Below are 27698 nucleotides of genomic sequence, written 5' to 3'. Positions count from 1 at the left end.
AGAGATTAGAACTAAAATGCAATGAACATGAAACTAATCTAATCCAATGAGAGCAAGGAAACAAATTAGAAGTTAGATCTAGAGGCTAATGAAATAATGAAAAGAAAACTAAGTTAAAAAGTTAGTCACAAGCACAAGAAATCATCCTTTCTAAATGAGGTGGGATACCATGGGATAAAATCCCAAGCTCCCTCTAGGAAAAAATATTTTTATTAAAATTACAAAGAAAACCCCCTTCAGATAAAGGTGAGGGTTTGAAAAATATTAAGGAAGATTTACAAATGGAACTTTAATATCACTCCTCAAAACACCAATGAGAGAGAAATTTTATAATAATTTTATAAAATTTAGAATGAGAAAATTTCTCCCAAAGAAAATCAACTTTCCTCAAAGTGAAATCCGCTCAAAATATTTGACATCAGAGCCCAAGGAAAATACACAAGGGATTAAGGGAGAAAACCTATGGCTAGGAGATTGGAAACCTTGGAAATTAAACTATATATTTAAATGTCTAATTCCTCAAAACCGAATTTGGGTATTCGCTCAAACCTTTTGCTCAAATTTACGGAATTGCTTGTAAACTTCCACAAAATTAATTTTGACTTCAGAAACTGCATATGACCTCCAAGAAATTTGTTCTAAAATATGACCAGTCATCAATCCTTTTCGGAAAGAGATTTAAGAAAAATGAGAAATCTCCTTTGAGCTGGCAGCCTCAGAAAAAGAGGCTCAAAATGTAAACGGCCTACTAGAAGAAATTTCGATTTTGCTCCAAGAATGAAAACAGCCTCAAAAAATTTAATCGATCTGCCCAAAACAAATTTTGATATGCTAGGCAAGAGAGGACGGCTCCCAAAATTAAATTTGATCAGCTAGAAACCCAAGCCGTCCAAGAAAAAAAACAAGGGTTTGAGAGCAGATCAGGTGTATAGCTTCAACAAAATTTCGATTTATCTTTGATCCTCAAGCCTTAACCAGCAAACCAAAAAAATCAAAAAAATTTCTAATCCAAAATACTTGCTTGTCCTTCAGATCTGTAAAAAAATAGACAAAAAATACAAGAGAAATATATACAAAAGGGTTAGTAATCATACATAGAATATATTTACAAAATTTACAGATCCATAAGCCCAAAGAGTGTGAGTACAACTCCACTCTTGGGTATTAAAATACAAGCCTAAGTAGCCAGATCTATTCAGTAAAAGCACTTTAAAATGAGAAAAATTTGAAGATAAATAAGTTCTTTTTCTTTAGAGCAAATGGCAAGAAAACTCCCTTGAAATTTTGTATGATAAGTGTTTGAAAAATCCCACTATGAGTTCCTCAGCTTCTATGTCTTGAGTAGTTGGTTGGTTCAACAGAGAACATCCCCATGTGCTCAAGATCTGATCAAATAAAATTTGATTTCTACACACTTAAGGTAAAATTATTAGATCACAAGGAGCTAGATAACACAACGAAACAAAAGATCTAGGGATACCCACTAGACCAATTAATTCAAAAAAGTTTCTCTAAACTCAAATACTAATGCAAGATACCTGTGCAAATAGTAAATCCACAAATTGGCTAGTGAAATAACAATATTTTGGATTTGTTAGATCCACAAAGATTAGATAGCATAGTGAGAAGGAAGTTTAGGGGTTCAACCGAAAACCCATTAGATCTACCCAATCTAAAGTTTTTATCCAATCCAAATAATGATGCGAGATAACTATACACCAATAAATCCAAATGGAAAATGGAAATGACAAGATATAACATTAGTAGAATATGGAGATAACATTAGTAGAATATGAAGCACAATAGATCAGAATGATGTTACCATAAAATACTGAAGAATAACACCATCGCATTGCCTCCAAACACTTTCTTTTATTGCTCAAGAAAATATTACAAATCCAGCAGAGCTTCACTTAGCCAAGAACTCGAATTTTTTCATGTTACATTGAAGAGCTTTGAGCTCAATTTATAGAAAAAAAATGAGGGATCTAGATCCCTATCCAAGTGAAAACGGCTAGATCCAATGAATTGCACAAATTTGACTCAATCCCAAAAGAAAACGGCTAGTTGAAGGCTTCATCCACATCCAATTAATCTTGTCTCTTGATTGCCTATGTTGATCTTGAGGAAGGAATTCAATTTCCTTGAAGATGGAGCTAGATTGACTCAAAAATTTGATCCCGGACCAAAAAAATTGTTTTCCAATTTTTTCCTCAAAATTTCTCATTCAACTTAACCAACTTGGGACATTTCATTAAAAAATCGATTTTCTTGGGAAATTAATTCTTTTTCTAGACCAACGAATTTCTTTTTGGGACGTTTCTGCTTGTTTTTTGGAGATTCCTTTCTAGGGAAGGCCATGTTAGAAAATGTAACTAGGTTCAGTCTTCATTAATGTATTTGAGTCATCATGAAATGTACTTGTCAAAAGAATAAAGAAAATCATTTTTATTATTGTAACAATGACTTATTAAAGCATGGGTTTCATGCTTGGGTCATCATTATATTAGTCAAAATCCCCATTGTGGACTCCTAGGATTAATATTGAGTTTATAGAGTCATTGTATATTCAAAGAGACCCTTCTTGGGTTTTTGAATCATGTAAAAAGGTATATTATTGAGTCAAATATAATTTATGTATCGTCCACACCAAGTCGGCCTAGAAGAGATCAAGTCGGCATAAGGACACTAATTCGACCTCACTTGGAGCCTATAAATAGAAGTGAGTCGAATTCATTTGGAGCATCTCATCTCAAACTAATTTGATTTTTTGGAGATTCCTTTCTAGGGAAGGCCATGTTAGAAAATATAACTAGGTTCAGTCTTCATTAATGTATTTGAGTCATCATGAAATGTACTTGTCAAAAGAATAAAGAAAATAATTTTTATTATTGTAACAATGACTTATTAAAGCATGGGTTTCATGCTTGGGTCATCATTATATTAGTCAAAATCCCCATTGTGGACTCCTAGGATTAATATTGAGTTTATAGAGTCATTGTATATTCAAAGAGACCCTTCTTGGGTTTTTGAATCATGTAGAAAGGTATATTATTGAGTCAAATATAATTTATGTATCGTCCACACCAAGTCGGCCTAGAAGAGATCAAGTCGGCATAAGGACACTAATTCGACCTCACTTGGAGCCTATAAATAGAAGCAAGTCGAATTCATTTGGAGCATCTCATCTCAAGCTAATTCAATATCTCAAGAGAAGTTGGAGAAGTGCGAAGTAGGTCGAAGTGGGTCTAAGGAAGCTAAAGGAAGTGCGAGTTGGGTGGAGTCTAAGGAGAAGAAGAAAATCAAACTTTTGGTGCCTCTCTCTCTCTGTTTCGTGCCCTAATTTAGAAGATCGAAGTCTTCCAAGTTTCATTGATGTCGGAAGCTGCCTGATGCCTAAAGCTATTGCATAGTTGAAGTTGTTGGAAAAGAGGTCGAAGATCTTGGAGCCTGACTTGGTGTGGAGGGAAGGTTTGGTCTTTGTCTAGGGTGAAGAGTCTTAAAGAATACTATTGAAAGGAAGAATTTTTTACTGGGTTTTCCCTTCGAGAGGGGTTTTGCCCTGGCATAATGCCTACATCTCGTGTCTCTTGTTTTGTGATCTTTATACACACAATATGGTAATTGCTTGATGAAAGATAAGATAATAAAGAAGTAAAAAAAGCCAACACAATTCACAACTAATTATCAAGAAAGGAGAATCAAACCCTAATCTATTTGCATTGATTTTCCAACATGCCACATCCCTTTTTAATTATTTTTCACTTGGAGAGAATTTTATTTTTCTCTCATTTTAATTTTCTGAACAATTTTCAGCTAATTAGTCACCATTTTTTGCCAGAAATTTAAAAATACGACTCTAGAGGGGTATAAACATATTTTTCCACCCTCAAAGTGTGTCTAGATAGAAATTTGAGATGTTGAGGTGTAGTTTTGAGTACTCATACTCCCAACAACTTCTATAGACAACACTTTTTACATTTTACATCAAATATTACATAAAAAAATCCAGTTTAGTGAGGGAATTTTGACAATTAAAAATTGACCCCTATACACAAGCAAATTCTGCAAAACTTTAGACATGATCAAGTATGGTAATTTACATCGAATCTATACATTAAGACTCACCTAAGACCTTACCATCAAATCTCAATCTACCTTTGGGGGATGTGTGGGAGAAATACTTCACCAATTATTTAGTGTTGAGAAACACAAATAATGAGCTAAGAAAACAAAAAACTCCCTAGAGTGAAAACTTTCTAGCAAAAATCTTAAGCTACCTAGATGTGTTACATGGCTTTATATTCAACATACTAGAATCATTTTTACATCCTGACCCCATAGCGCTGCCGAATTTGGAATACAATATGATGACCAGAAGTTGCATGATCATCATGAAGTCCGAAAATTATGATTGCTCTGAATATGATAGAATCTTCAAAAATATACTTTGCTTATGCGGTAGTTGACACTTGAGTGGTCAACAGGTTTCACAACTCTCATCTTCGTGAAATGCTATGCATAGGAGGCCAACTTGTTGTTGGACAAGAGAAGGCCAGGGGCATCCAAGGACTACTTGAACAAGGAGACCTTGCCCATTGAGATGCCCACTCATCATAATAGTTTATAACCTCAACAAACCAACAATGGACTCACCTAAAGAAACTGATCAAAGCAATACCAATGCCCTTCAAGGAGCAATATGCAAGGTAAGGGTGTCAATCTCTAGAATGGCCAAATTAGTGAAGTTTTAAACGTGGTGAAGTAGTAAAGTCAGTGTAAAAATGACTTAACCTAGTAATGGTGAGCTGCAAACTCAACCTAGAGAATGTGTCAAGGAACATTCCGCTTGCACTGAATGATGCAACAAAACAAGTGAACTTGAACCCTCTCCATTGTAGTCCAATATTCCTCTAAAAGTTCGGTACCCAGTGCTTGGATTCATACAAAACTGCAAGGTTCATAATGTTGTCCAATAGTTCAATCTTGGACAAAACGTTATGAAAGAGAGGAATACATTACACAACTCCCAAACACCAAGTCTTTGAACGACTACATTTACTAACTCATCATTACATCACTCTATTATAAAGCCTCTGACTAATTATTTATTACATGTCTAATATATGCATAAATCCTATTTATGAGCATTATGATTAACAACAACATCTCACTATCCTGTTGCTCATTATGTCTATCATTGGAGTCTTTGCAAGGTGTCGACCACTGGAGTGGCACCTGAAGATTTTTTGAAGCCTCCATGCCCAAGGGTGTATCAGAAGCTTCAATGTACCATCAGAGTTCATCATGTCACCAGAGTTTTTCAACTCTACTTCTTTTTCTCATCTTTCTTTGTTGTACTCAAATTCCACAAGCCCTACGAAGACAATATAAAAGTGATACTAGTATGAGGAGTCGAGTCATGTAACAGGCCTAAGTAACTTGGGACCTTGTCATCAAGTGAGTTTACTCTGGGAGGTTTTTTTCTCTTGGTTAATTATCATATCCTTACGAGGACTTAATAATTAATTAAGTTTTTTCCTCCAAGTATAACCCCCAAGCCGGAGTGCGGCTTGATAGTGAGGTCTTAGGTGAGTCCTAGTGTCTAGGGTCATTGTATATTACCATATTAAATCACACAAAAAATTTCGTGGAAGTTGATTAGGTTGAGGGGTCAATTTTTTAATTTCTCACACGGCGGAAATTTGAATAAATTCTGAAAATAAATTGTAATAACTGATGTCTAGAGAAGTTGTATAGGGTATATGTGCTCAAAATTACACCTCTCACCCTCAAATTTCTACTATGACACACTTTGAGCGGTAAAAAATAAGTTCTAGACCCTCAAAACCCATTTTTCCTAGGTTTTGTGAAAAATGTGACAATAAATTAGCCCATCAATTAAATAAATGGTGAAAATATATAGTTTCATGTGACAAAATGACTTGGAAATTATCTCAAGTCAAAGGAATGAGTCAAAGGATAAGTGGAGGATGATTTGGCATCTTGCATCATAAATACATGGCCCACTCAAGGAAATTGAATTTCTTAACATAAATGCAGCAGCTTTTGACTGGGAAATTCGAATTTGTGGAGTTAATAAACATTTGGGACGATTTGGAAGAATATTTGGCAAAGACTTTTATGGGAAATTGTCCCCACACCAGTCCCCACCCATATACACTAGTCATTTCATCATGGAATTCGATTTTGCTTGAGGGATTCTTGATGCCACTTGGGAAATTCGAATTTTCATGAAGTTGCTTTGGGATTGTCACCCATTTGCTTTGAAATTGTCACCATTTACCTTGGGATTGGCTCCCAAGATTCTATATAATAAGAGTTTTGTGCTCTCACTTATGTATCCATTGTTTACTAGTTGTTGTGCTTGTGGAAGCGCTGCTACTTTGTACACTTTCAAGAATATCAATAAAAAGACTTTGGGGATCCATTGACGGGTGCTTTTCCTTTGGAGCATGGTGCATTGTGAGCTATTGGTATAATCTTTCTATACTTTAAATTCTTTCATTTTCCATATGTTCTTGTAAACTTGCTAGTGCAAAGTTATCTTCTATTAGCATTTGATTTGAAAGTAGGCTAGAGAGTTCGAAAGTTCTAGTTTATTTTCAAATAAATTTCTAGAAGTTTCAATTCATTGTTTGCTTATCTAAATCTATATAGACTAATGTTTGATTTGAGTATTGTAGAAGAATTTGTGTTGGATCAAGCGTGAGGGGAACTCTTTGGGAGACCAACCCATTCTTAGAGCACCTTCAAAAGAACTCTCATTAGTTTAATTGGATTCAGTTAGTTTCTCTTACGAAAAGTGTCTTGCAAGGATTTGTTTGGGCATAACTTGTATACAAGCAATTATTTTAAAAATTTAAATCTTTGAAATAGTACTTCGTTGATTCATATTAGTTATTTAAGAGTTTTTCTTAACTAGACCAAGTGATGGGATATCACTTGATTTGGTTTCTTGTATATTATTTGTATTTTATTTAATTGTTTTCATATTCTCTCTACACTAATTTGTTTCTTGATCTTGCAGTGCATAGGTAGAGTGTTGACGATAAGAGCATCAAAAAAGGATCACACAAGCTCTAACCTTTTTCTTCTAACACCTCTCAACCCCTTTCCAAGGTTGAATTTTTTTAGGAGGCCGAGGATAAAGAGGAGGGTTTCTATTTGGCAGGGTCGTGGCCTTTTGAGGAGGATTCGCTCCTTGTTTTGTGCAACCTTCCATTCACCTTTGGAGGCCAAGCCTTAGGGCATCAAACAACACTTAACTTCTTCAATCTTGAGGGTTTTTCTCATTGTCCTTGCTTCATTTTCTGAATTTGACTTTCAAGAAGGAGATCTAGAGCTTGAAAAGCATCATTAAATTGTAAAGACTCCTCTTAAAGATTTACTTGAGACCTCTTGAAGGTTCCTCATCTTGTAACATCTAATAAAAGCTTAATTTTTCTTGTGGGAGCTTGGGTTTTCACCCAAGGCATCATTTTCTCCTTTTGCAAAATGAAGAACATGTGGGTGGTTTGATCTTGAGCTAGTTTTCTTAGTTTTTTCATCTTGCATGACATAAAATTAACACAACATCACTCTCACAAGCTAATTTTCTGAATTTTCTTTTGTTACTTATTTTCATGCTTTGTCATTTCAAGTTTAGCTTTCAAGTACTTCCTTTAGGCTTTTGGAACCAAATTATTTTATGCAAGGCATCTCATTTCAAGTAGAAAAGTCGATTTAGTTACTCTAACAATTTGCTTCATGTTGGCCTCACAATAGGCTAATTGTTTACATGTTCTTTTATTTTAAGTCATTTGTTCATTTTGCAAGCAACAAATTTCAAGCTTCATTGTTTTAGTTGGTTATTGGTTTATCATTTGTTAAAGCAATTATTTTGAGCAATTTACAATCTTATATGTTCATGAAGCTTATGTATCTTGCATTATCTTGAGTAACTATCCAAGTTATCTTTATTTGGGCATATTTCCATTTCCTTGAAGCAAAGCATTTAGTAATCTTACTTAATTCATGTGCAAGCTAATTTCCTTTTCCAATTGAGTTCACATTTTGCAATTTACTTTGAGCACTATTTCCATTATATTGAAAGCATTGCAAATCTCTATTTGGAAAACTTACTTGCATACTGTATTAAGCATTTTAGTGTAGTTGCATCTTAACTTAATTTACCTCCAAGGATAAGCTTGGTTGAAAGACATCTTTTAGGACCCCTTTCTTTCATCAACTTGAGGGACACAGACCCTCTTATGTGGTTAACATGGTGACCTTGCAGTCGTCAGAGCCACAGTCTCTGCAGTGCCATCGAGTGTGTTGGGTAATCCAAGGAAGGTATCGTTAATATAGTCGTTGTTGTCTTTCTCTTGGACCCCTTCCACAACTCACATAAGAGACTTGTTTCAAAACAGTCGGAAGAAATGTCACATCTAGCATAGGCATTTAAATTAAAAGTAACCAAGATAGTTGCATCAAATTTTAGCTTAGGTGCATCTCATGCTAATACACTTTCACGTACTTATTATTGATGAATATGTTTTGAATTGAATACTTTATTTGGGCAAGTATCGTCTCATTTATTTTTGCAAGTAAATTCCTAACTTGTTTCCTTTTGCAAGACATTTCCATATTTGTTTCCTTACATGCTTTGAATTTGTGAGCGATCGTATATTTTAAAAGCATATGTGAGGTATGTTCTATGCTTAGAGCAATTTACTTAAAATTTTTATACTAGCCCAACAACAATATTCAGATTAGCAATCACATCAACATGATAGTAAAGCGCAAATAGAACATAAACATAAACAACATAAGACAAGCCAAGACAAGAGGACACAAGATGTGCCACCAGCCAGGGACAAACCCCAATGTGGGGAAACCCTTGATCAATTCTTCTTATAATCTTCAATAGTTCAGCAAAGAGAGAGAGAGATAGTACAAATACACAAATCAAATATTGTATGACAACAGCAGTAAGTCCATCATTCTGATAATGATGGTTGTCCTAGGATGCAGCACCGACAGACTTCAAACACTCACGAAGAGTACAGTAGCATATCCCTTTTGGTTGATCAACAATGTTGCTGCAATATACTTTTGATTTCCTTCTCCTGCAATTCTAGATAGGGCACAAGAAGAAGTCTTGAAATCTTCCACGCTGTCAGACAACTCAGCCCTTCAAGGGTAGCAGTCCACCTAGGAGAGTCTCTCCTAATCCATGCTGCCTGCTGAAGTCAATATATACTGCAATGCTCCTTCAGAACAACCTTAGCTACTTGCTATGGCTTGTAGCCTAGCAAAGCAGCTAGTTGTAGCTTATAGATTCTTCCAACAAGCCTAGTTAATCTCGCCTATTCATGACCTTGATACAACGTTGTCACCTACACCGATTTTGGTTGTGTTTAGGGCTCCTTCACAGCGTCTTGAGGCCTCTCCATTGACTGTGATATTAGGGCCTTCTTCTAGCTATGGAACAGAACCTCACTAGCTATGGATAGGTCACTTCTGGACAGCGTTCAAATTTCCTTAACTGTAGTTAAGTGACCTTGCACTTGTTGCGGATAAGTGCTGCACTTTATAGCGGATAAGGGCCAAATATGACAGCGTTTAAGACTCCTTGTTTGGACTGCAGATGGGGGCTCTATAATAGTTGCAGATCAAGCTTGCGGTTAGGACCCTTAGGGCTGCGTATCTTCAACTGAGAATAGGCCTCCTTCACTACGGTTATGGCTAGATAGAAGCCTCTCGAGACTATGGTTTTAGTCCTTCCTTAAATGCGGATTATGAGCCTCTATTCAACTGTGGCCAGAACTCTTCTTCAGCCTCCTTATGACAGTATATAGATCTCACTTGAACTACGACTAGGCTATGCTTCATTGACTGCATTTTAGACTTCTCTTTGACATCATCTAGGGATTCCTTTGACAACGTATAGAAACCCTCTCCTTGCTACTAGAAGAGCCTCCTCTTGACTGCATATAAAACCCTCCTTGACTGCATAAAGGTGTCTCCTCCTAGGACTGCGTAGAGCCTTCTTTGACTGTGTCTAGAGCTAGGGCTAGACCTTCTCTAGGACAGCATATTCTCCTACAGATCTCTCCTACCACCAAAACCCAAACAAGTGGAGAGAGATCACAAGAGATGTGTGTACCAAATGACTTGCAAGCCACCTCTATTTATAGTAAAACGTTGAGGATAAGTTGGGGTAATTTGGTTGCTAGCCGACCTTGACAATTTGTCAAGTAATACAAATAAATTCATATCTCCATGAATACATATCGGAATCGGATGATCTTTAGACCAATCCTACACCTCTCGACGAGAAGAATCCAAGAAAAATATTAGCTGCCATAAATAAGAAGACCCACATGGAGTTTGGCCCTAGTTGCCAATTTTAACACTCCCTCTCAACTAGGGAGAACTCCATCTACTAATCCATCTACCAGTCTCTACTATCTCTGCCATCAGTGCACTGCTCTTCTCTGCCCTACTCTGCTGAACTATGAAGAAGAATAAGTGATCGAGAATGTATCATACTATTCTCTACTAACCCGAAGTCAGTCCCATATAAAAAGAGTGTATCATACCACTCTTACTGATCCGAAATCAGTTCCAAATAAAGAGAGTGTCTCATACCACTCTTACTGATCCGAAATTAGTTCCAAATAAAGAGAGTGTCTCATACCATTCTTACTGACCCGAAGTCAATTCCAATTGATCCAAGATCAATATCATCCTAGCATAGGGAGTACGGTAGTACACGATGCATCCATCGGTAGTACTATGGTCCCTATCCTCATTTCCCTGCTCATTGGCCAGATGAGAGGTACTTCCCATGAGTCCCAGACTGCATGGGTAGGATGTCTCAGCAAGAGAAGGATGAACCACTCATCCTGCCTACATGTCGTTAGGGGTATCCCAGGGGAAGGCTGAACCACTCACCCTGTACACAACAAATCACTAGGGGAAGGCTGAACCACTCACCCTGTACACAACAAATCACTAGGGGAAGGCTAAACCACTCACCCTATGATTGTGTCTCAGCAAGAGAAGGATGAACCACGCATCCTGCCTACATAGCGAACCACTAGGGAAAAGTTGAACCACTCACCCTATGGTTGCTCATGCTCCAAGAAGTACCCCATGCTCCCCGGAGCTCCCAGAGCTCAATATATCATACAGGACCCTCAGGAGAGGATCTTTCCACGACTCCTACTCGTTCTCGGAAAGTCAAGAATTTGACCTTTCCCAGGGGCTTCATCTAAATATCGGCAACCTGCACATCAGTCCTAATGTGATGGAGCCTTATTGCTCCTCGTTGTACCATATCCCGAATAAAGTGGTGCTTGATGTCTATGTTGCTGGGAGCGATCATGAAATACAGGATTCTCTTATAATCGGATCCCACTCTGGTTGTCACAAAGGATAACGGTGGTGTCAAGCACGTGTCCAAATAGCTTACTATAGAGCTTCCACAACCAGATAGCTTCACAGGAGGCCATACTCTCAGCTATGTATTCGGCCTCAGCGGTGCTCAAAGCAACCAACTTCTGCTTCCTGCTCATCCAGGATATCGAAGCAGAACCCAAAGAGAACCAGCACCCAAAAGTGCTCTTGCAATCCTCCACACTGCCTACTCAATCAGCATCAAAATAATCATGCAACCTCACATCTTCGGCAGTGTATCTCAGTCCATGAGTGATTGTGCCCCGAAGATATCTCAGAACATTCTTGGCACAAATCCTGTGAGGCTCAAACCATATATGAGCTCAACATGCTAACTGCAAACATATATCCGAACGGGAGTTCACCATGAACATCAATGCTACTATGAGTTGACGAAACTCAAAGGCATTTCCCAAATCAAGTCCGGCAGCGCTACCGCATAACTTCTTAACGTTAAGCTTCATCGGGGTAGTCACGGGCTTGCAGTCTACCATCCCAAATTTGGAATCCAACTCCCTCTTACATTTATAAATGAGAGGTCTATCATCCACAACCTTAAAGGAAAGGTTTGGATCAGCTTCACTCCTAGTGAATCTCAACTTCATCAAATAGTTGTCAATCCTTTCAAACCAGGCACGGGATGTTTGCTTCAAATCAGGGAGCTTTCTTTAACCTGTATTTATGAGGTTCCTGATCATGAACCTCAGACCCATTAGGTTGATCCATATCAGTAGTCACGCTACTTCTTGAGGGAAAAGGTTTTCCTTCAGTACATCTCATACATGTACCTTCATGCTCTTCTGGCATCCTTGTCACCATTTGACTCACATCGGTAGGGATGTGTCGCAAGACATGGCCCCCACTAGGCTTCCTGCAACTTGATACAAATTGCCAACCCTAAACGCAAGAGTAAAAGCATCTTTAAAATTCCTTTTCCAAACACGTACCTTTCCATCAATGAATGCCACCTTGTAACCTTTGTCTTCCATTGCCGAAATGGACACCAGGTTCTTCTTGAGATAAGGTACATAAAGAACTTCTTGTAAATGAATCGAGTTACCATGATCCAATTGAAGAGTAACATTCCCTACGCCTTTCACAGGATAGGTGGCATCGTCTCCAAGAATAATCTCCAAGTTTCTTTCCTTCTCTATCAGATTAGATAGAGCTTCCTTGTATCCAGAAAAGTGCCTTGAAGCACCACTATCAATAAGCCAATTTCCCAAAGAGTCCAGAGGAGAGGTAGTGGAGAGGGTTGATATAAGATAATACTCCTTTTGCTTATTAGAAACAACATTTGATTCTTCATACCTAGAGTTCCTTGCTTTCTTGGAGGGTCGACCATTTTCTTGATGCCCTGCGTTCCTTTTTCCTTTGCCATTGAACCTGCCATTCCTTTGATCATTGAAGTAGGCCCCGAAATGATTGTGATAATCATCATGTGATGTGTCCCTTCTATTTGGACACTCCCTCGCATAGTGGCCAAACTTATTGCAGGCAAAGCATCTGCCTTTCCTTCCATTCTTAGATCTGAGCTTTCCATTGATGTGACCTTTAGACCCTGCATTATTTCTCCTTTTGGCATGAGCGGAGAAAGAAGTAGGGTTGCCTCTATTAGAAGGCATTTCTTGCTCCACCATCCTGGTTTCTTCTTGAATGCATCTCGACATCAATTCTTCAAACCCTAGAATTCGATCATTATTGAGAATAGTGGTTCTAAATATATACCACTCAGGTGGGAGTCCTCCAAGGGTAGTGATAGTAAGTTCCCTGTCAGATATGATTTCTCCAATCGATAGAAGATCATTCTTGATCTCAGTGATCCTTAAGAAGTAGGATTGAATATCCTCATCCTTGCCCTTCTTAATATCGTTCAACTTATTTTTGAGAAACAATTTGATTTGCATCACAAACCTTGAACATGCTTACCAATTTGTCATAGATCTCCTTGGAGGTGTTTAGGTCGGAGATGTAGGCCACCAGATGCTTGCCAATGGAATCTCTGATAATCTTCTTCGCTTTGACTTCACCCTTGGTGTACTTGTTCTTTGTAGTAGCGGTGCATTTGATGGAGGGTCAGGGATTTTACCCTTCACATAATCCAGCACTTCTTGCTCTTCCAATGTCAAATCCAGAGACATCTTCCATCCGTGATAGTCAGACTTTTCACGGAGTTTGTCTTCACCCGGGAAGAGGAATGAGGAACCCATTGAGCCTTTGTCCTTTCCAACTGTCTTTGGTGATTGCCCTTTCACTCTTGCATGGGCTTTGTCTTCATCTCAGCTCTGATACCATGTTAATTTTAGGCATGTTCTATGCTTAGAGCAATTTACTTCAATTTTTCATATTAGCCCAACAACAATATTTAGATTAGCAATCACATCAGCATGATAGTAAAGTGCAAATAGAACAGAAACATAAACAACAGAAGACAAGCCAAGACAAGAGGACACAAGTTGTGGCACCAGCCAGGGACAAACCCCAATGTGGGGAACCCTTGATCAATTCTTCTTATATTCTTCAATAGTTCAGCAGAGAGAGATAGCATAAATACACAAATTAGATATTGTATAACAACAGCAATAAGTCCATCATTCTGATAATGACGATTGTCCTAGGATTCAACACTGACAGACTTCAAACACTCACGAAGAGTACAATAGCATATCCCTTTTAGGTTGATCAACAATGTTGCTACAATATACTTCTGATTGCCTGCGCCTACAATTCTAGATAGGGCACAAGAAGAAGTCCTGAAATCTTCCACGTCGTTAGACAACTCAGCCCTTCAAGGGTAACAGTCCACCTAGGAGAGTCTCTCCTAATCCACTCTGCTTGTTGAAGTCAATAAATACTGCAATGCTCCTTCAGAACAGCCTTAGCTACTTGCTATGGCTTGCAGCCTAGCAAAGCAGCTAGTTGTAGCTTATAGATTCTTCCAACAGGCCTAGTTAATCATGTCTATTCATGACCTTGATACAACGTTATCATCTACAGTGATGCTGGCTATATTAGGGCTCCTTCACAGCGTCTTGAGGCCTCTCTATTGGCTGTGATATTAGGGCCTTCTTCTAGCTATGGAACAGAACCTCACTAACTGTGGATAGGTCACTTCTGGATAGCGTTCAAACTTCCTTGATTGCGGCTAAGTGACCTTGCACTTGTTGCAGCTAAGTGTTGCACTTTACAGCAGATAAGGGCCAGATATGATAGCATTAAAAGACACCTTGTTTGGACTGCGGATGAGGGCTCTATAATAGTTGCGGATCAGATCTGTGGTTAGGGCACTTAGGTTTGCGTATCTTCAGCTGAGAATAGGCCTCCTTCACTGCGGTTAGGGCTAGATAGAAGCCTCTTGAGACTGGTTTTAGTCCTTCCTTAAATGTGGATTATGAGCCTCTATTCAACTGCGGCCAGAACTCTTCTTCAGCCTCCTTATGACAGCGTATAGATCGCACCTGAACTGCGGCTAGGGCATGCTTCATTGATGCGTTTTAGACTTCTCTTTGACAGCGTCTAGGGCTTCCTTTGAAAACGTATAGAAGCCATCTCCTTGCTACTAGAAGTGCCTCCTCTTGAATGCATATAAAACCCTCCTTGACTGCGTAGAGGTGTCTCCTCCTAGGACTGTCTAGAGCCTTATTTGACTGTGTCTAGAGCTAGGGCTAGATCTTCTCTAGGGCAGCATATTCTCCTATTGATCTCTCCTACCACCAAAACCCAAACAAGTGGAGAGAGATAACAAGAGATGTGTGTACCAAATGACTTGCAAGCCACCTCTATTTATAGTAAAACGTTGAGGATAAGTCGGGGTAATTTGGTCGCTGGCCGACCTTGACAATTTGTCAAGTAATACAAATAAATTCATATCTCCATGAATACATATCGGAGTCGGATGATCTTTAGATCAATCCTACACCTCTCAGCAAAAGGAATCCAAGAAAAATACCAGCTACCATAAATAAGAAGACCCACATGGTGTTTGGCCCTAGTTGCCAATTTTAACACCCTAATTCGGTCACACGTGTGGAAATTGCAGTCATCTTCAGAATACCGAGAACTGCAGGAAGAGAGGCCGAGAATCTTAGACTTGAATTGCAGGGCCAAGGGTTAAGGAAGAAGAAGAAATTGCAGTGTTATCAGGAAGAAAGTGTTTTTGACTTGAGGCAAGGATTGACTTGGTCTTGGAGGGGTTGTTGGTCAAGGGTCTAGGTCTTGAAATTCGTCAATTAAAGATTCTGTAATTAGAAGAATTCGTTTGGGTTTTCCTCTCAAGATTGGAGACGTTTTGGACATGGCTGATCACCTACATCTTGTGTCCTATTGCCTCATTGCTCTATTGTTTTGGTAGTTGGTTGATGATAGAAGAACTCAATAATAAACAAGTAAAATAAGAAGCTAAGTAAGAAAAGTAAAAATACATCACAAATAGTTATCATAAAAGAGAAATCACCTACACTTATTGCCCCTAGATTTCTCAACAAGAGCAACCTGTATAGGCTAAAGGGCCAGCCTATTCGGGCAAATGAAAAGAAGCAAAGCAGTGACAAAAAACAAGGAGCATGAAGCCTAAAGGTTGGGTAGTTCAGTGGGAGTCAGCAATCAAGTTCAAGTGGGGTGGAGCAGTTAGCAGATCCTTCCAAGTCTACCAAGAAGGTCTCTTGGTATGAGATGACCTTAAAGGATGGGAGAAAGTCTTCGAGGATGATTCTGAACCAAATGGCGAGGAAGGCTTCCAGTTCAGAGTGAGCATCCCTGACAATGGATGTAATTCCAGGATTAAAACCAGTTCTAAGTGGTAGAAGTACCTTCCTCACTAAGAGGGAGTATTGATGTTTGAAGCTCTGGCAATAACTTTTGTACAAGCCTAAGTGTTTGGGCGTGTAGAAGTCACCCAAAGTTTCCTTAAAACACTTGCTCAAGTATGATTAAGTTGCTATTGTGACTTAGCCTAAGTCTAACTTAGGAAAAGCACAATTAATTATGTTGACAATTGAGCTAAAGACACTTTGGAAATATAAAGTATTCACTTAAGTGATTATGTTTTAATCTCAACCCATAATCTCAAGTAGGATGAGATCTAATCTCTATTGTCAATCACATTGAAGATTAAGGTTAGGGATTTAGCTCAATGTAAAGTTATAAAAGCAAGGCCAAGAAGAAGTGAAATACAATCCATATAGTGGCACAAGCCATTGAGAAGGAGATTTTCCCAAGTGAGGAGTGCCATACTCAAGTGTGCTAGACCCAAGAAAGGTGCAGGGGTTTAGTATAGGAGATCCAAATCAGCCAAGGAGATCAAGGATAAATCTAGGGCCCAATCAGCTAGATCAAATCCACAGTATGTTGTAATTGTAAACTTCTCAGTTCAGCCATTATCCTAGGACAGGAGCCCAAGCAAGTTATGATTAAGGCTTAATGAGTTGATTTGATTGGGCAGAATCTTTACGTGTCACATATGATTGAGATTGGTTGTTAATATTTTGCTTCCATTAAATAATTGTGTTAAGAAGATAGTTGTGTATTTTAGTGAATCTGAGACAAATCTGCTAGGAACTAATTGTCAAGATAAGATGAGATGAATCACATAGTAGTTAGGTGCCTTGCTAGGATAGATGAGATGCATCACATAGTAGTTGGGTGCCAAATGTTCGAAAATGTAACTAGGTTTGGTTTTCATTAAATATATTTGAGTCATCTTGTAATGTACTTGTCAAAAGAATAAATAAAAAAAATTATTATTATTATTATGACTTATTAAAGCATGGGTTTCATGCTTCGGTCTTGAAGCTGGAAGAAGTGAGAAATAGAAGGAGGAGAAGGAAGTGCGAGTTTGGTCCAGGAGAAGGAGAAAGGGAAAATCGAACTTTTGGTGCAACTATCTCTCTCTCTCTCGTGCCCTAGTTTGGAAGATTGAAGTTCTCTTATTGATGTCGTAGCCAGTTGCCGTAAGATGTCATAACCAGTTGTCATGTTGATGTTGTATCCAGTTGTCGTGTGATGTTGTCACCTCAAGAAGTTGTATTGGGCCAAGATAGAAGGTTCTAAGTAAAGATCGAAGTATTTCAGTGAAGATCAAAGTCTCCAAGGCTAGGTCGAAGTTGTTGGGTCAAAGAAAGTGCTACCGTTGTTGTTGTTGTTGCTAGGTCAAGAAGGATCATCTGCAAGTAAGGAAGAAGGATGACTTGGTGTGGAGGAAAGTTTGTGTCAAGGTCAAGAGTTTTGGAATATCTCCGGAAACTATTGAAGGAAGAATTAATGACTAGGTTTTCCCCTAGAGGGGTTTTGCCCTGCCTGTGAGCATACATTTGGTAATTGCTTGATGAACTAAAAGAAAGAAAGAAGATATAAATAAATGTAATAACAAATCAAGAACCTCACAAGTAATTATCAAGAATAAGAAAAAAATTCTACCTTCTGATTTTCTAACACCTATTTGCATGGTGAAAACCATTTAATGTACTTTGCTCAATATAAGTAACACAAGTGTAGATTATGCACAATAACATATTCAAAGATAAATATCTCAAACAAAGATAAAAGGAGAACAATATGAATGAAAAGTGTAAACCATGACTTTATATACACACGTCATGTGGTAAATATTAACTAGCCTACCTATAGTCGGCCTATACCCCTACATAACTACAATTATACTACTTTATCCTAGGCAAAACCTTATGTTCATTGCAAGTCCTCCCTTATGAACATGCTTTGACCTCAAAGCATTGGTTTAGAGAGGATGCTCAAGACAAATAACAATGTTTCCCACAAGATATCTTCAACTAATGAATCCTTCCAATGCATTGAATATTGTTAGAGTGTTAGTTGAATTAGTCATGAGCTTTGATAAGGTTCCTTTCCAAGATGTGCATAATATTAAGAAACTGTCCAATTCAACAACCTCTACAATAAAATAGTATTAGATCTAACAAACACTAAATATATGTGCAAAAAAACTAATATCCTCAAATAAACTAGGGAATATCTATTCAACAACAATATACGATAGTGGACTAATGCCACATGTACAATAGAAGATAATATTTGCCTCTACAAAGTGAACGCCCTTGTTCTTTTTTCTTTTTTCTTTTCCAAAGTATCTCTATTTTCCATATGAGGAATATACATGTTTCAGTCCTCACGGGACTCTCAGACAACAAGGATATACTCATTACAAGCTCAACATGTCACATGCATGAATTGAAGTTTGAACCTGAGCAGGGAGGATAACAACATTTCACCCAACCACCCAAGCTACATCCAATTGACACATAGCACCTCATGTTATTTGAATATAAGCAAGCATTAGTGGAGAATAATGGGATGAAGCTAGTCTCAAATTTGCAAAGCTATTGTGTAATATTGTATATTCTTTAGTGTTTGTTCTAGGATAATCTTAGAAGGATTTGAGTTGCAAGCTTAATGAGGTAAGAGCTATCACAATGAAGGATAATGCAAAGGATGTATAATTTCCATTATAATTCCTTTCCTTTTTGAGTTTAAATTAGGTTTCCAATGTATTAGAAGTAAATATGTTGAGGTTTTGTTTTTTCACAAAAGATCTAGTGCACAATTCTCTTTTTGATACTTGGGTTGACTTCATATGCGTTAACTTCATTTTAAGCCTTGAAAGTTTCATTATCCTTAGCTTGATGCTCTTCTACGCAATCTTTATGATGTTTGGGACTTCAACAACCAAGACAAGAGGACAAATACTCAAGAGTGGTATAGACCCCATAGCCCAAGCAAGATAAGCACTAGTCTCCTATTCACTCATCACTACAAGCCCATCTTTCACGTTTATATTTCCATCACAATTATGGCTAGGTTATCTTTACTCCCATTCCTACCTAGTTGAAGTTCACCAATGGGGAAGCCCCACTTACCTAGGATTCCATTTAACCTAGCCTATAGTGCAGAGGAGAGGTGACAATGGCTAACCTCCTAGTTCCACAAGGCTGGTACCCTATCTTTGGGATTTTAAGCTAAAGGTGCCAATTTGTGTGGTAACACCTCCCAAGGCAACTAGTGCTGCACCTTAACCCTACCATGAAGGATTTGCACGCATCCCAAGGTAAGGCATTGCTGCACCAAGATATGGATTTGTTGTGTGTCATATCCACCGAAGGAGAACATGTTCCAAGCAACAGGTAGATTCTACATTAATCTAATCTCTGTCTCCATCATGGCACTGGATTTGTGTCCCTAAAATATATTCAAACAACATACCTAAATTTTAAATCGAAGATTAGAGGAAGCTTGTTATAATTTTGCCTCGAAGGCAAAAGTGAGGTGGGATTTCTGATTCTCGTTCACACTCTAGTAAGAATTTAAAGTGCATTAGGTCATATTTATTTCATCAATATAGTGCAGTGCTTTACGCAAAAAAGGAACTTTTAAAATGCAAGTTCAACATAGAAAGACATTTCAAAGCAAATATAAACTAAGGCTATAGTTATTTTCTATTAAATACGTTATGAAAAGCTCTCATAGTACAAATTTGAATTAGTATTACTTTACAAGAAATAAAAAACCTTGAGAGCAGACATATCCAATGTACATTGTAAAATCAAGGGAAACAATGAAGCTATCGAAGCATGAAGGCATGATAAAGCGTCCACTTGCTATGGAGTGTGAATCAAAACCATTTTAACTGGCCACAAACATTTAAAATATATACATAGAATGTCTGAAGTGAAAAGGTCTTAGACCAGCAATTGTAGATGAGCATCGACTAACTGGGCGAATTCGAAAAATGGCTTGAGGCTGATACACTATCCGTAATACTTGTTCCACAGATACTGCCAAAATATATCAATCAAATAAAAAGTTCAGTATATTGTATTAAAGCAACTTTTCATGAGATAAACAAATAAAGGTTTTATATCATTTGTTTGAAACCTGACATGCTAAGTATTGTCCTGTAGTAAAGCTTAAAATAAAGGTATTAGGAAAAGAATCTACCAGGAAGGTAATTTGAAAACTTAGACAACATAATAAGCCAGAAAAACTATAGATAAGCTACCTTTATTCTTCAACAAATATACCCCAAGTTGACCAACAAGTTCCTGATCAGCAATATAAAAGGCATAAGGAAGCTTCTCTTCCTGCAAAACATAGATAAGGATTAGTAAAATGTTCTGCATAAATTCAACCAGCCAGCAAAAAGAGATCAAAAATTATTCATGAGCCACAACTAAATCACTTGACAAGCCACAAGGTATCACTGCTGTAAAACTCTGTAACTCTGTAACTCGAAGTTACACAGATGGAGAACAAGAAGAGACATGGGCAGGAGCTTGAAGACAAAATAAAAGAGAAGAAAAGTGATTGATCCCAACAACATTTTATTCATACATCCATCAATTCAACAGGATCATAGGGATGAGAGAAAACCAAGTGGATCTAGAAGTTATTTCACAGCTCACTCTTCTGACTCTGATGATTGCATCAGGCCCATTGGTCATTGTTTTATTAGTAGTTCCCAAAGGTAATGCATAATTACAATGAGCCATCTCCAGAGATGAAATACCTAGGTAAATAGTATTTCATCTCGAGGGATGGAGATTCATGTAATGACGAATATGAGGTAATGATTGATAGAAACTTTCAATAGAAGATGAGTTATGAACCACAAAAATACTTCTCAGAAATGAGGCAACGTTAGTGAAGTAAACATGGAAAAAATTCTCAAACACATGAACTTCACCCATTTTTAATTTAACTAAGAATAATGTTTCTAAGCAGAAAAAGAGCCATAGCCACAAGTTTTTATCATTGTTTACCGTTTGCTTGCATTTCGTAAGGATTGATTGTTTATTGTTTTTTTCATTTGTAAGGATTGAGGCAGCAATTGCATGTGAAGCAGCAGGTTGTGAGAAGCATTTGAGCCAAATTCGAATAGAACTGAAATCTTCACTTCGTTTTTCTTTTCTATGGTTGAACTCTTCCATTTTATCAGTGGCTTCGTCTAATTCACCTTCAATAATTCACCTTCAGATATTGGCAGGTGGTAATGAGAGAAGACAAACCTCTTTGGAGGTATATTACAAAGTTGCTGAACTTGCAAAGGGGAGGGTATCAAAATGAAGGTGTAATTTGCATGGAAAGGTTTGTCTAGGTTTTTACTCTCAAAGGAATGCCTGCATTATACACCAGCCTAGATCCATCTTAATTCCGGATCTACCAAGCACCGGATTTAAGATGGATCTAGGCTGGTTTAATTTCCCCTTTAAATAGGCTATATGCCACATGAATACCATAAGTCATTTTTATTTTTATTTTTATTATTATTTTATTTTTACAGCGTCATTTTTCTTTTATTGGTTTTTTTTTCTTTGATCAAGTTAAAATGTTTGCATTACATTACATTAATCTTTTTATTTAATTTTATTTTTTTATTTTTATTTTTACATAATTTGACTTGGTCAAAATGTTAAACATTACATTACAACATCTCTACCAGATGTTAAACATTACATTACAACATCTCTACCAGACTGGGCTGGAAAGCGCCTCTCAGCACAATGAACAAGTATATCGGATTTAGGGTAGATCTGCAACTACAAAAACCAGCAGAATTAATCACACATAGAATTGAAACAACAAGAACATACATGGCCAAAATGAAGGACTGGGAGAAAAGCTGGAGCTACATTACTTGTTCAGAATTATAGCTTGAAGAGGAACTTCCACACCAGTTCAGTGTGAACATGCCAGAAGAAGTTCGAAGTATTTTTAAAAAGTAATTTTCTCAATGTAATTATATTTCTGAAAAGTAATTCTACTTTGTAATTTACTTTAGTAAAAGTAAAAATCTTATATTTAGCTGTAACTCTAAAAAAGTGTATCTCATGCATGCGTGACTTAGACTAGGTCTCAAAAATAGATAGAGGTTTTCATACACAGCTGCGCAGTTGCGCAAGTTGAATGACTGAAAGACAGAGAGCATGCAGCTAGGAAAGAGGCATTTATTGGCAGCACATGAGTCCGGAATCTGTACAGGGTTCCATAAAGTTGTACCGTGTGCAGAACAGATCCATACAGACATATTGAACACTGTACAGTCATACAGGAGGACCATATGGATGCATACAACTGTACAGGAGGCCAAACTTCTCAGGTAGATTGTTCCACCTGATTCAAGTTGATTTCAATAGCCGTGCAGAGCTGTTTTTTAGTGGGCAGCCTGTGGAAGTTTCCTCATAATTTTGAATGGATGAAAAACTGATTTTGAAGGTTACCTGTGTATATCAGAAATGATTTTATGCTTCCGCTGTTTAATTTCCAGCTATTGTGTGATTGATGCTATGCTTTAAATTTAATTTCAGCGTTAATTAGATTCAGCAATTTACTCGTTCACCTACGGCTAGAAATTTTAACATGGTATCAGAGCTATTTCAGTGATTGAGAATCTCGAGAATTTGCAGCAACAAATTAATTGCTGCGAAAAAGGAACAGCAATTAGAGGATTTCAAACTAATTCTGAAATTTGGTAGTTTGAGCAGTAGGTCTCGAAGATGGCATCAGTTAGCTTCAGGTTTGAGGACAGACTAGATGGTGCCTTGACTTTCCTATCACGGAAGGTGAGGGTTACATTCTTACTAGAAGAGTGATTTCTGGGATATTGTCAAGGATGTTGTGACTCTACTTACAAATCCATAAAAATTGGCAACTCCCAACAAGAAGGAAGTGATTGCCAAACAACTAATTTTTAATGCTATAAAATATCAACAAATCCCTCATATATTCAGGAAGAAGACAGCGAAAGAGATGTCCAATGTCCTGGTTAGTCTCTACTAGAGAAAAAAACATAAACAGGAAGATATTGCAAAACAAACGCAAATCCATAGAGATGACCAAATCAAACATAGTCACCAATGAAATTATGAAGATCACACAGATTCATGATCAACTTGTAGCAGTTGGGGAGAAGGTTGTAGATGCAAAGCTAGTGAACATGGCACTAGATGGATTTCCAACTTCATGGAAACCATTTGTCAAAGGTATTTGTGCTTGGGAAAACCTTCCTAACTTTGAGAGGCTTTGATTGTATCCAGGGGAGATTTGGATGGAATCAGAGGCCAACAAGAACGGTGATGATCAGAACCTGGCTCTATTTAGACAGTCAAATAAGGGCAAAGGTAAATGAGCCAGCAAAGGCAAGGGCAAGAGTGAGGAATCAAACTCACTAGAAAGACAGGGCCTTTGTAAAATCAACAATGTCATAAACATAATCATTATGCATCACAATGTCTAGATAAGAAGAAGGATAAAGGGAAGAAACAACAAACACAAGTGGCAGACTCTGCAGAAACTGAGATGAACCAGTTTGCTGCCATGTTCAAGAAGAGTTTCTCGATAATATCTTACCTTAATACCAACACAATTCCAAGGGATGCAAGGTACGCGGACAGTGGGGGACCTTGACATATGCTATCATCCCGGCAATTGTTTTCTAGTCTGAAGAAGCAAGACTTAGGAGTACAGGTTGAGCTCCTTGATGGCACCACGTACCTAGTAGCAAAAGTTGGTACAATTCCTTTCCAACTCGAGTCAAGTAACTCTTTAGATTTTGATGATGTCTTGTTTTCAATAAGTCTCAGAATGAATTTGCTTTCAGTTTTGATTACAAAGGATAAGGGCTTTGCAATGGAGTTCAAGAACCAGCAAGTCCTCGTACTGAAGGATTCTAGCCCAGATACATCTCAAGATAATAGGGGTTAGAGAAGGTAATTTGTATAGGTAGTAAGGTGAAATTGTTCAAACCTTGGTGAATAACAATGATAGATTGTGTGAGTTGTGACGAGTGGACAGAGCCCTTGCATCACAAGGAAATGCTTATTCTAAGACAGGTAATCATAGGTCTTCCAAAGTTTAGTATTGAGCAACCTGGTGTATGCAAAAGGTGGATGCTTGACAATCATGCCAAGGTTGCTTTCCCGAACAACGAGCATACATATACGGGAATTCTCGACCTAGTACACTGAGATGTTTTTGGATCAATGTAAGTAGCATCAATAACAAGAAGCTTGTATTATGATTTCTTCATTAATGACTTCTCTCACAAGACTTGCATCTACTCATGAAGACCAAGGATGAGGTAATTTAGCAGGGTTCAGAAGTTCAAAGCTCTAGTTGAAAACCAAATAGGGAAGAAGAATGAAGAGTATACTTCCATGCAGTTTGAGAGTTTCTAGGAGGCAAAAATCAAGAGGGAGTTGATTGTTCTGTACAACCTACAAAGAATGGAGTTGCAAAGCAGAAGAATCAATCCATCATAGGGGTTGCTAAGGCCATGATACATGATCAGAACATGTCAATGTTCTTTGGGCAGAGGCAATTAACACAGCAATCTACATCCATAATCCAATGTCCTCATAGGATCTTGGAGGACAAGACACCAAAAGAGGCATTCACAAGTGTGAAGCTAGAGGTGAGTTATATGCGCATCTTAGGTTGTCCAATTTATATCCATGTACAGATAGACAAGAGGACCAAGTTGGAGCCCTCCAACAACAAAGGTTTATTTGTGGGTTATAATGAGACTTCAAAGGCTTACAAGGTCTATATTCCAGAGCAAAGGAAGCCAGTAGTAAGCAATGAAGAAGACTGCTATTTTTAGCATTTCTCCTACATTTTAGGAGGCAAAGTTTGGAGGTCCACATGGCAATGGTGATTACAGATTTGAAATCCTTGTGAGCTCACAATTTCAATAAGCCTTTTCTGAGTGACATGCACGATGTTGCTATTTTTAGCAGTTACAGTTCTAGAGCTTGCATGTCAATTATGAGCACATATTCAGGTTCCTTACAGAAAATCAAGTTTGATGAGCCTAATTTTGTCAACATGAAAAGATTTTCTAGTTTTAGTAGTTAACCATGAAGCAATGACATATGGCATCCACGCAAAGGTGACATGTGGCAGCTTCATGCCAATTTTTGGAGTGACAAAGTGGTAGCAGGATCAAGGTGCACACATGAGAGAGCAGTGAGCATGCATGAGTTGGAGTAATGTAGCACATGCTGGAGTTAACTAGGTATGCGCCTAAGTCATCACCCCAAGGGCATGCATGAATCAACTAAAGGTAACTATGACGCATGGACGAGTTTGGGAGTGAGGTGGCACATGAAAAAGTTAACAATGAGCAGTGTCCAAGTTAACTAGGACACATGCGTCAGTTGAGGATATGTATGAGGTAGTTTGCTTACGTTAATTAGGTGCATGCCTAAGTTAACTAAAAGGACACTAGAGCGCATGCCTTACTTTGTTTCACTCTATCATCAAGTCAACTAAATAGATCTCCATTTAGACTAAGTGCATGGGCTTCTTCACCCCAGTTTAACATCAAGTTAACCAAGCATATCTCCACCTTGACTAAGTGCATGCCTTGCTTATCCTTAGTTCATCACTAGTTGAACAAAAGGTATCTCCACTTGGGCCAAGGACATGGCTTCTTCCACTCCACTTAGACTAGATAGCATGGATATATCATATTTCATGACACTTCCTCATCCAGTCAACCAAGTGTATGTCTAGTGGACATAGGCACGTGGCCACTTCACTACACTCCATCATCAGGTTGACAAAGAGTATCTTGACTTGGACTAAGTGCGTGAGGGGGAGAACTACATTCAAGTCATCAACGTGCATGAACTAAGGAGGATTCCTTGCATGGCTAATGTGCCTTGAAGGATAGATAGAAGAGGGAAGCACTCAGAGTTGAGGGTTGGAGTTTCTCTGCAGCAGTAGCACTTCTCTTCCATTTCTCTTCTTCTCTTCTAGCTTTCTGTATTCTGTGCAGGGGATATCACTAGATCAGTTTTGTATTTGTCTCTATGGTGCAATCAACCTTCTGACTAATGCAAAATAAAGTTTGATTATGCTTTTTCTCTAGATCTTAGAATTTGTCGTTACATTGTTGATTCTTTGCACAGAATTCTATAAGTTTCTTAAGCCTGTATTTTGTTAATACTTACCACTTCGCGCATTTTTCTATCTTCTTCTCTAACCATTCTTAACCTATTGTAAACAGAAAATTTCCACCAAATCATTTCAAAATATTTTTCTTTATCACATCTTTGGCAGTTTAATTGCATGCCAGTGATTATTTTATATGCTGTTATTACAAATTTGCTTGCAGATTTACAGGGTAATTTCAGTGCAGGATGAATTATGGAACCCTGGAAAAGCACCAGCCCAATCAGAGAGGAGTTTTGCTACTCACAAGTTGAGCAAAATATCCTGTGTTAACACTGAATTCACACTACAAATTTTCAGAGTCATTTATTTTCCTAAAGTGAAGATTCCGTGCCAACAGGTTTGAACCTTCAAATTCTCAATGTATATTCTTCACAATATTTAACGTTTAAAGGCAGTTCGTAACACCATGTGGATGGTGAACAAATGGCATGTTTGCAGCCTGTTTGGAGTAATTGTTGATTTGTGTAGCTTGGGAGGTACTCCCACACCCTAGAGTACTGGGTTTGGGAGAAGTTTGACCCACATGAGCTTTGTGGGCAGTGTACCTAAGCAGTGGGTTTTGCACCCAAAGTTGTGGGTGCGAAACCAAGAGGACAAATTGATGGTCTGTTCATTGATTGCAAGAGGGCGCCCTTGAAGGGCTAAGGGGGTACTTAGGCAACCATGGAGTGTCTTGATCAAATGGAGGAAATATATTTTCTTATTAGTTGGGGTAGATGTCAATATGTTCAAGTCCTAGGCTTAAGTGGTGCCCCTTGAGGGCTAGCCATTGCCTTCATAGAACAGTATAAGTAAGAAAGAGATGTCACCTCATTTGATCATCCAACAAGTGCATTTCTTCTTAAGTGAAGACAAAACTAAAGGAAGCCACAGACCTCAAGATCCGAGCTGGATAAGGAGCAGAAAGACGTGTCTCGGTTTTGTCTTTTGTCTCAAGTTCTGGAGCAGGATGGAGGAAGGCTGGCCGTGTTTGGTGAAAGGTTTGTGGACAGTTCTGTGCAACCTAGCTGTGGAATATCACTGTGAAAGAGGGTCCAAAATTCTCTGTGCTCCGATCTGTATTAGGGCCGAGTTTCCCTACCTCTGTTCAATAAGGCCGAGTCTCCCTGTGCATGAGGCCGTGAGGGTATTATGAGCATTGAGTGTGGGCCGAGCTGAAGTAGAGGAGAGCAAAGGGGATAGGGTCTTATACACAGAATTCTGGGCCATGGTAAAAAGGTATGAGGGCCAAGTTCTGAGGTTGTGCA

At 38.1% G+C, this 27698-nt stretch overlaps 1 protein-coding gene across 1 annotated transcript in view; it reads right to left on the bottom strand.

The window, feature by feature from the left end:
• The window catches only part of LOC149189511 (WD-40 repeat family protein / notchless protein), a 253629-nt gene that overhangs the window by 156903 nt on the left and 69028 nt on the right, over window positions 1-27698 (bottom strand). Inside the window, exons 2-3 of the mRNA XM_089411822.1 lie at window positions 20495-20576; window positions 20181-20270 (exon numbers count right to left, since the gene is read on the bottom strand). Coding sequence (XP_089267948.1) covers window positions 20181-20270; window positions 20495-20576 — 172 coding nt within the window. The remainder of the gene's footprint in view (window positions 1-20180; window positions 20271-20494; window positions 20577-27698) is intronic.

Source organism: Pinus tabuliformis, chromosome 3_1 (assembly GCF_031772625.1).
Source record: "Pinus tabuliformis cultivar Carrire ecotype Pingquan chromosome 3_1, CPIR1, whole genome shotgun sequence".
NCBI lineage: Eukaryota > Viridiplantae > Streptophyta > Pinopsida > Pinales > Pinaceae > Pinus > Pinus tabuliformis.
The sequence above is the reverse complement of the archived record's forward strand: the minus strand, read 5'-3'. Positions and strand labels throughout refer to the sequence as shown.